The 10,187-nt window shown below is 38.1% G+C and overlaps 1 protein-coding gene across 1 annotated transcript; it reads right to left on the bottom strand.

Annotated features, from left to right (window-relative positions):
* Positions 1 to 4,348: 4,348 nt before the first annotated feature.
* LOC147619016 (uncharacterized) lies at positions 4,349 to 6,830 on the bottom strand. Its single transcript, XM_086774229.1, has 4 exons — positions 5,800 to 6,830; positions 5,324 to 5,518; positions 5,023 to 5,193; positions 4,349 to 4,860 (listed from the first exon to the last, which is right to left on the bottom strand). Exons 1-4 carry the CDS (start codon positions 6,550 to 6,552, stop codon positions 4,777 to 4,779), a joined length of 1,203 nt encoding a protein of 400 aa, XP_086630355.1. The 5' UTR covers positions 6,553 to 6,830; the 3' UTR covers positions 4,349 to 4,776.
* Positions 6,831 to 10,187: the final 3,357 nt, after the last annotated feature.

The raw sequence follows: 10,187 nt of genomic DNA, 5'->3' as shown, positions 1-10,187 counted from the left end.
GAATGGTTTATATGTATGCAAGAGGCCGCGTTTCATCAAACCGGTTCGCAATTGAGACGCCTATTTGTCACAATTTTGGTGTTTTGTGAGCCAACCTCTCCTGGCCTTTTGTGGGCAAGATTTTCATCAAAAATTTCAGATGATTTTTTTTCATGCATTTAAATGATCGTCAGATAGTGGCAAAGAATGAGGCTCTCTTGCATTTAGAGTGCATTCTTCAACAACATGGCCGAAGGTTGGTTGAGTTTGAGGGAATGCCTCCTGTGGACAGATCAACTGTGTCCATAGTTACAAATGGATTATTACAAGAAGAGAGAATATTTGATGTTGAGTAGCAGGCACAAATTGCTGATCGAATGAAAACAACTCTAAATGATTATCAACTAGCGGCCTTTAATCAAATTTTGGATGTAGTATATGCAGGTGTTGGTGAAGTGTTTTTTCTCAATGGTCCAGGAGGGTCTGGAAAGACCTTTCTCTATAATTGTTTGCTATCTTGGTTGCATGGGGAGGGGCATGTTGCTTTGGCGTGTGCATTGGCATTGCAACCTTGCTACTAGGCAATGGTTGCACAGCTCATTCACGGTTTAAAATACCATTGGACCTACATGCAGCTAGCACCTGTAATATAAAGCTTAACAGTCAGCTTGCAGATGTTGTGAAGCTAGCTAAGCTAATAATATGGGATGAGGCACCCATGACCCATCAATATGCCTTTGAAGCCTTGGACAGGACATTAAGAGACATCATGGGCAGTGATCAGCTTTTTGGTTGAAAGGTCATATTGTTTGGTGGAGATTTTAGGCAGGTCTTGCCAGTTGTTCCAAAGGGAGGACGAGAGGACATTGTTAATGCCACATTATGTCACTCACAAATATGGAGAGACACTACAGTATTGAAGCTTACACAGAACATGCGGGTACTTCGAAATGGTAATAACTAAACAGAGCATGAATTCATATAGTGGGTTCTAGAACATTGGCAAAGGAACAGAGAGGGAGCGAACAAAAGAAGGTATTGTGTCAATTCCATCAAAAATGCTTTTAGAGAGAGGGTCTATGGAGGACATGATTAAATGGATGTATATAGGGCTTCTAAGTGTTGTAGATTATGCATCGTAATTTAGAGAGCGTGCTATTCTTGCACCTCGAAACCTTGAAGTTGATGCAATCAAAAGCAGTGCACTGGATGCCATGCCTGGGGAGAGCAAGGAGTACTTGAGTGCAGATTCAGTTAATAACAGTGCTTTTTATATGCAACAGAGTACCTATACAATCTTAATCTTGGTGGTGGTTATCCACCTCATCAACTGATTCTGAAAAGAAATGCTCCAATAATTTTATTGCATAATCTAAATCCTCGAGAGGGATTATGCAATGGTACTCAATTAATATGCAAGGAATTTCATACAAAGGTGTTAGAGGCCAAAATTATTAATGGGACTAACATTGGAGATAGGGTTTTCATTCCAAGAATAACTTTCATTCCAAGTATATTGCAGCTTCCATTTGATATGAAGCAAAGGCGTCGACTCGCATTTGCCATGACAATAAATAAATTACAAGGCCAAACAATGTCTCTTTTAGGATTATACTTGGCAACTCCAGTATTTAGTCATGGACAGTTATATGTTGCTTTCTCACGTGTGCAATCATCGAATGCTGTTAAAGTATTTCTTCAAGATACTACCTGCTGTGAGACCAATGTGAGTGGTCGAGAGACGGTTTGTACTATTAATGTTGTATATAAGGAAGTTTTGCATATGGCAATAAGAACTTCCTAAAAGCAATTTGTTACATGTCTAATTGTAACCATTTACCATCGAGTTTTATTGGTGGACTTGAAAAATAGATCAAATGCAATGGCAGTTATCCATTCCAAGGGCAAACTTGATTTATTTATTACTTTTGCATGCAATCAAAACTGGTAAAAGGTTTTAGATGCTTTACTTCCGAGACAGTGTGTATGTGATCGACCTGATTTGATAGCTATAGTTTTTTTACCAGAACGTTCTTTCAGTTATGGTCTCTAACTTGGGGGAGGATATCCACCTTATTGCTTGGCTTACAAATAAGTAACCTTGTTTATGCGTGGATCTTGGATGCTTCTAGGTAATTATTTCAGGTATCGTATTGAAGTTATGTGTTCTAATTTTCTGTATGTGTCTAATTATTTCAGGTAACGTATTGAAGTTATGTGTTCTAATTTTTTGTATGTGTCTTTTTGTATGCATGTGTATCTTTCCTATTAAGCACATCCTTTCCCCTGCCGTATGACAAAGGAGGATGCATGCCAAAGGAGTTTTCGTGGCTCTTTGTTCTTTGTTTTATGTATATATTCTAAAAAGTTTTGTTTTGTTTTAGGGACAATCATGTATAACATTCTATTCACTTTGGATATGTTGGAGTCGAGGGTTGAAGGTTTACAACTTCATATCCATTTTTTGGTATCTATTCATTATTTTTTTAATGATTTTTTAGTGCGACATATATAACTTACTTTATTTATAGAGCCACCTCTTTGGTGTGCACCCCTTCCTCATCAACATGTTGCTGGGATTATGATAGATGGCCACAAGGATGGGTGCGTAAATTACAAGAAATTCTTTCAAGATTTCCATGTTTGTTTATATAACTTCTTAATTTCTTGTTTGTTTTAGGATTTTGCCTGTGGTGGTTTTTTTCATGGTCAAAGTTGTGGAGGAGGGCATTGAAAGATATGGGATTAGTGTTCTCGATGAGGAGTTGGGAGTATACTTATTTACAAAAGAGTATGTTTGTGACACTAACTATGACACAGAGAGATGTGTTGTCTCTTTTGAGGGATTCTGTATACCAGAGGCTTGGACCTTACTCTCTCTATACCAGAGGCTTGGACCTTATTCCGTACGTACATGATTTTCTCCCTTCGATACGAGTATTTTGTGGCGCTGGACAAAGCTCTATTTCAATCTTCATTTGTGACAGGTAAGATTAACTATAACTATAATTGATTTATGGTAATTTTTTAATTAATGTTTTATCAATAATTCTCTCTTTTCTTTATAGGGAGATGCGTCAATTGCATACCACGTTGGACGGCGACGTCATGCATTCCCTGTCGTTGATAGGAAATGGACGTTTTATTTTTTGTGCTATGGTAAGAGAGAGAGAGAGTGGGACAAGCTCCTATTAATCTAGGATTTGAAAAATATTATATATATATATATATGTATGTATGTATGTATGTATGTATATATATATATGTACATATATATGTATATACATAAATATATATATACATGTATGTATATATAACCATATATGTAAGGAAAAGAAAAATAATATTTTTATTTTTAAAATTCGTTAAGCAAAAAATAAGAACACTTTCATTTTCAACAGACATGTTTGATAAGTTGGTTTGGAGTTTATATATATATGTGTATATATATATATATGTATATATATATATATATATAATATATGTATATGTATATATGTGTATATATGTATATATATGTGTGTGTGTATGTGTGTGTGTATATATATATATATATATAATACACATATACAAACACACACACACACACACACACACACACACACGTATACATATATGTATATACACATATACATATATATATATATATATATATGTAAGAAAAAAGAAAAAACAATATTTTCATTTTTAAAATTCCTTCTAGGATTTGAAATATTATATATATATATATTATATATAACCATATATGTAAGAAAAAACAATATTTTTATTTTTAAAATTCCTTAAGCAAAAAATAAGGCCACTGTCATTTTTAGCAAAGACATGTTTGATAAGTTTGTTTGGAGTCTCTCTCTATATATATATATGTATGTATGTATGTATGTATGTACACACATACACATACATATATGTATGTGTGTATATATACATATATACATATATGTATAACCATATATGTAAGGAAAAAGAAAAAACAATATTTTCATTTTTAAAATTCGTTAAGCAAAAATCAAGGACACTTTCATTTTTAGCAAAGACATGTTTGATAAGTTGGTCTTGGGAGAAGGCGCACTATTGAGGGAAAAAAAAAACAGGTTTTAAATATCTATTCGTAAAAAATTGTCGTGTCACTCTGTATTATATTCATTATACCCAATTCCTATAATCACTACCACTCTCTCACTTTATTTTCCCTTTTTTTTTTAAAGCAGGGGTTTTGTATTAGAAAAAGAAAAGGGACTGATGATTACATAGCAGATACGGTATTTTCCCTTTTTTTTAAACAAGTATATGATTAAGTCCATTAAAAAAAGTACTCTTTTACAAATAACAATTCTCAGAATTCTACGCACACAGTTGAGCAAGGACGGACCAAAAAAGAACAGTGATCCTTGCACGAAAAGCTTCTTGATTCAATGGTACGTACAAATTTAAGCATGTGGCTTATAATTCAAAATCAGACAAGACATTTTTCTTTGGAATAACAAACCATAGTCTATGCTAATGACGGCTAAGAAGGTGAAATTCGAGAAGGAAAATTAAACTAGAATAAATTTATACACGACGGAGGCGCCACTTGACACGCGTGGCGTCCATGTGGGGTCACGAAGGGAGCATTTTTTTTCTTTTCTTTGTGGCAGCCGGCTGTGTTGAGTGCAATCATATGGGCTGCTGAACCCACATCATTAAAGCAAATGTCCACTTGGCAGCCAGGCCTTTGCACCACCTTTGTTTGCCCAATGCACACACTCTCCCCCCACCTTCCTAAAGCCCCCTTCCAAAAAAAGCTAATCACTATCAGAGACTCAAACCAAACTTGGGAACCACTTCTAGTACCATCTCTCTCAACTCCTCTGGTTCTAGCATCTCAGCATTCTTCACCTGCAAACACATTGCCACCATTAGAGCTCCACAAGTCCCACAGTACATGCTTGTCTTTCAAACCCTAAATTAAGCTTCAGAAGGCCTCACACTTGGGCTTGACAACGCCCTCCTTGCCCACATTGCATGAGACCTACAAAAGGATGATATGTCTTGTATTACCTTCATGACTATGGTGTTAAGGATGTGGTCGCTGACTGATGTGAGATTTGCATTCACAATCTCAAAGTCTAAGGCATCTAGTGCCCTTGTGAGCTGCACCAGAACCCCAGGGCCTTTCTTGCAATGTATTCTGAGGTGATAAGTTTGCTCTTCCATCTTGGAGACATCTAGCTGCAGCAAAGAACCACACACTTCAAAATGAGCAACCCACAAATTCAACGTTTCCATGGACAACCTCTCTCAAGCCACCCCTGGTAAAGCAAAACTAAGACCTGCGTTTGAATTCCTAAAATCTACATACCTCTAAAATCTTGTGTTCTGGGAATTTCGTCGCCGCCGGTCGCATGGAAGCCATGCCATCATTGGCACTGTCACCCTCTACACTGCCATCTCTACTTGATTGAAGGGTGAGGATGTCACTTTGCATAACCTCAACTTGCTTTTGAAGATCCTGGACATAGTTTATGGCATCACCCACAATTGAAGCCTTGTCCATCTGCAAAACATGACGGAATAATGGCGTAAGATAAAGCATATGTATTATCTCCTGAGAAATGAACCCAGGCTCAGCACATGTGGGATGTCTACTGCCAAATACTGTATACAAAAAAGAGAGATATAGCACAAGAGCACCACAATGAATGCATACATCTACCTAATATTCAAGTATAATCCACACAGTAACTAAAAGAATCTCATGCACTCAGGCTCTCAATCGCCCACATTAGTGACCATTCTACATACATTAACCTTCGAGTAGAAAAATTGTGCTCTCACCTTGCTGATCTTGGGGACAATTGCTCTCAAGGAGTAGAGCCTCTCATTGAGCTTTTTTCTCCTCCTCCGCTCAGAGACAAGGTTCTTGGACATGGGGCTCTTACCGTTGGGGCTGGGCTTGTCCCCATCATCATCATCATCCATGGCGTCGCTGTTGTCTGAAGATTCCAGCTGCTTGAGGAGGTCATTAGCAGACTTGGGTCTCTTAAACCCATCCTTTTTTGGTGCCAGAGATGAGCTCTTTCTCTCCGCATGGAGAGAGGGAGAGGGAGAGGGAGACGCGGCCTCCTTCTCCATGCTCCAGCTGAGCCAAGACTTGCAGGCATCAGATTTCACGGCGGTAACAGTCTTCACAGCGGTGTCAGTTGGAATGGGCTCAGAGGGATGTTGCAAGATAGAAAGGTCAGCTTGGTCTTGAAATTCATGGAGTTTCCATGCAGTGAAGTTGCCCTCTGAGGGCAAGTTCCAGTCATCACAGTTGATGTCCATGGGAGCAGAGGAGGCGGCGCCGCCCAGGCTGGAGAGGAGCATCTCCTGCTCCAGGGAGCTCAGAATGGTGGGGCTGTCGAGGATGTCCAGATCCTCAGTGGAGATGGTGGTGGGGGAGGAGACCCCCATAGGGCTGCTCTTCATGTAGCCAGGGAAAACTTCATGGTTGTTCGAAGCAGAGCCCAGCAGAGGGCGCAGGGCTCTCATGGATTCCAGGAGTTTATCACACTGAGCGGAATGCTTGCATGCATCAATGGATGCCATGGCCGAACTGGCAAAAGAATACGGGGAGATTGCAATGCTTGTGTTTGATTGGGCACCTCGAAGGATGAATTGGGCAGAGAGAGAGAGAGAGAGAGAGGCAGAGGAGAGACACAGAATTGCAGTCTTTCACCTAGAGCTTGGCTATGGCTGGGTGGAAATGAGCAGAGGAGAAGAGAACTGCAGGGAAAACAGTGGAGATTTGCTGTGGCAATAAAGAAGACGAAGCACGAGACAGCGCAGTACTCAGCAGGGCACGCAGGAAGGAGTCAGGGATCGTATAGTTATATAGACTTATAGTGTACATAAGCTAGTGTGAACTTGTGCCATGTGGACTTTGGAGTTAGAAGCCAAGGCCGCAGATCTAGCGGCAACGCCTCCATATTTGCGGGGGCCCCGCCAAATTGGAGGGAGCACAGGGAAGCACCGTCAACCTGGCCTCCGCTCTATTCAGCCATGCGTAGGAAGCTCGGCGTGTCGTCAAATCTGGCCTTTTGTTTTCTCGGCTATCTTGGCCGGCCGACGTCACCCTCTCCTCCTGTCCATACGATGGCTGGCCCTCCCGTGCGATCCTTGGGCCCACTTACTTATGACCCGTCCTGTACACGTGAGCCGTGACCACCCACAAAAATCATCTGCATTTTACTAAGGTTCACACCGACTATTGCCCCCCCAACCATGTGCTTCTTTGCCCAATGTCAGCTCCTCCTTTTTGTAGCACCCACAATTGAGCCCTTTTAGTGCCCCTTCACACTAACGAAATTCCCTCCAAATCTCCACACGCCTTCTTTGCATCCTTTTGAGTCACAAAAAATTTGGCACACGATTAAGAGCACTATGGTTAGGCAGTCCTTTTCATTATTAGAAAAATATATTTTGCTAATAATGCGATCCAAAATCTATACATCAATCAATTTACACCTAAACTTTTTAAAACCTCGGTAGTTAATGTCAAGGCAACCCAAATTTTCAACCATTTTTCTTTAATCTAAGTCATGAAACATACAAACGATGGTTTTTTTAGCATTGATCTGCATATTTTGATCAATTTCAACTTTTCTAATTACATATTTTGCACAGTTATTACAATAAGAACCATCCTCGATTGAGGTAAATGACTTTGCATATTTATTACAATAAGAACCATCTTCAATTGAGGTCAATGACTTTGCATAGTTATTACGATAAGAACCATCCTCAATTGAGGTCAATGACTTGTAAGTGTGGAGCTTATTTTCTTCTTGGTAATTTGAGATTTTGCATAGTTATTACAATAAGAAACATCCTCAATTGAGGTCAATGACTTGTAAGTGCGCAGCTTATTTGCTTCTTGGTTACTTCTCAATAAACACACTTACTTCTTGGTAATTTGAGATTTTGCATAGTTATTACAATAAGAAACTTGTAAGTGCGCAGCTTATTTGCTTCTTGGTTACTTCTCAATAAACGCACTTACTTCTTGGTAATTTGAGATTTTGCATAGTTATTACAATAAGAAACATCCTCAATTGAGGTCAATGACTTGTAAGTGCGCAGCTTATTTGCTTCTTGGTTACTTCTCAATAAACGCACTTAACCCACAAAGCCCACAAAGCCAATCAACAATAGTGTCTAATTCTATGTCAATTGCTCCCTTCTACCTTGCATTTTTAAGAGCCATAACATTCTGCACGACCTTTTTTCAAGAAAAATGCATGCCTTTTTTTCATTGGACTCTTTTATTTCCTAATATCTCAAATATTGAGATTCTTTTCCATCTAGCTTTTTCGATTAAGGCATAGAAAAATCGAAGCAAATGTATACAAAAACACGTGATTCACTATTTAATAAAGAAATAAATATGTAACAAATTCCTAACAAACATAAACAACAACACGTGATTCACTATTTATGATATATGTGGAGATCTACATATAGCATATGTGTGTCTACCTCGTTTTAATCCATCTTGAATTTCAACAAATTCACCTTTGACTGATGATCACTTGCCCCAAGGCCTGCCGTACCCACATACATATAACAATGCAAATAGTTTATTTTTTGTGAAAGTATGTGCAACTATCGTACGTGAAACCCAAACTACTTTATTTTGCATCCCCTATAGCTCAAAGCTTAGAAGCACCTAAAAATGAGGTTTGGTTTGCTTCTAGTATGCATCAACAAAATGATAAACTAGATCATAAAGATATTCTAAAAGGGATGATATGTGCACATGCTCATAGCTCAAACACTTCACATATCAATGTCAAAATCATGGATCACCTTTTCCCAATACTATGTATTATGATATCCCTTCTCCCTTATTTTGATGATCGCTTTCTAAGCATTCAAAGGTATATATTACCGTTTTTGTAAGAGTACTCCTTTTTAAATGCCTTAAATCTCAATGCTAAAAAGGCTTGAATTTTGCATAAACCTCTTAAGGTGCAACACCTAAGATCAACCACAGAAAAAGTTTTAAAAAAATATCTTTGAACTTGTGAAAAACTATGAACTCCAATTTGCTGATAGTTTGTTTGGTTATGTGTTTTTATGGCAGAAAATGTGATAAGAAGTGGATTTTTACATTCTTGTGTGTTTGTTTAGCTCTCTTAGTGTGTTAATTAGAAAAGTTTTCATTAATTAGACATAATTAGCGTAATGGTCTATTTTATTTACATTTAGCATTTTAATGTATTCATTAAACTTTATTTTCTCATTAATTAGTATATTGCATAATTATTAATTAATTAATAAGAATAATTTTAAAATATATTTGCATATTGCTGCACTGTAGCTTGTCTAGCTCATTTCTCTCTCAATTGAGCTCCAAATGAAAATCTAAGTGTAAATCTACGACTAAGCCAAAGGGACTTCCATGAACTAAGACAATTGGTCTAACCACTAGCACTATCATTCCTTTGCTAAAGAGCAAGAAGGTTCTTGACATGAATAGAAACCCATATATCTGCAACATTAGTGCTCACCTCCTTTAGGTTTCTAGTAAATGACACCCTATGGCCCTTCATCTAGCCATGTTAAGGTAAGTCTTCACCAAAACTTCCAATGGCATCTCCAAAAATTCTAGCAAAAAGACACCCTAGGGCCCTTCATCTAGCAGTGCTAGGGTATTTCTTCACCAAAAATCCCAATGGCATCTCCAGTGAGATCAACTTTTCACAAAGACCCGTAGAGCAACAGAGACTTTACACTTCACGATTTAGGTGTTAGAACGTGGGAGATGTTAAACAATTTATGGTAGTTAACTAGGTAGATGGCTTCAGCGGATGTCCCACCAAATTTTTATTTATAGAGCCGGAGATATTACAAGTGATCGGCACAAAGAACTATCTTATTTTACATCACTTTATAATTTTTATCCGGTCGAGCAATTTTTTCACTTATTGCATATGTTATGAACTTTTTCACTCAAATGAGCTCAGAAAGGGATGAATGAGTAGCTAAGTGTAATGCGAGCATCAAATTCTCGTGTACACTAGTAGAGCCTAGGACACACTAGTATACACAAACTCAAATAGTGGCCCACTTTTTATATTAAGTGTAACTCAACTAATGAAAAAGTACTTTCCCTTATGTGAGCTAGGACACACTATTGCATAAAGTCATGTACATTAGTAGCCTTGGACACACTAGTGCAC

Source organism: Cibotium barometz, chromosome 34 (genome assembly GCF_041138505.1).
Source record: "Cibotium barometz isolate CiBa-2024 chromosome 34, ASM4113850v1, whole genome shotgun sequence".
NCBI classification, from domain to species: Eukaryota; Viridiplantae; Streptophyta; class Polypodiopsida; order Cyatheales; family Cibotiaceae; genus Cibotium; species Cibotium barometz.
The sequence above is the reverse complement of the archived record's forward strand: the minus strand, read 5'-3'. Positions and strand labels throughout refer to the sequence as shown.

Bases quoted from the DNA above. Each gene is read 5' to 3' on its own strand.
- LOC147619016 (XM_086774229.1), bottom strand. From the start codon at position 6,552: ATGGCATCCATTGATGCATGCAAGCATTCCGCTCAGTGTGATAAACTC. The intron at 5,519-5,799 runs GTGAGAGCACAA...CATGTTTTGCAG, and splicing joins TTGTCCCCAAGATCAGCAAG to ATGGACAAGGCTTCAATTGT. The intron at 5,194-5,323 runs GTATGTAGATTT...TCTTTGCTGCAG, and splicing joins CAGAACACAAGATTTTAGAG to CTAGATGTCTCCAAGATGGA.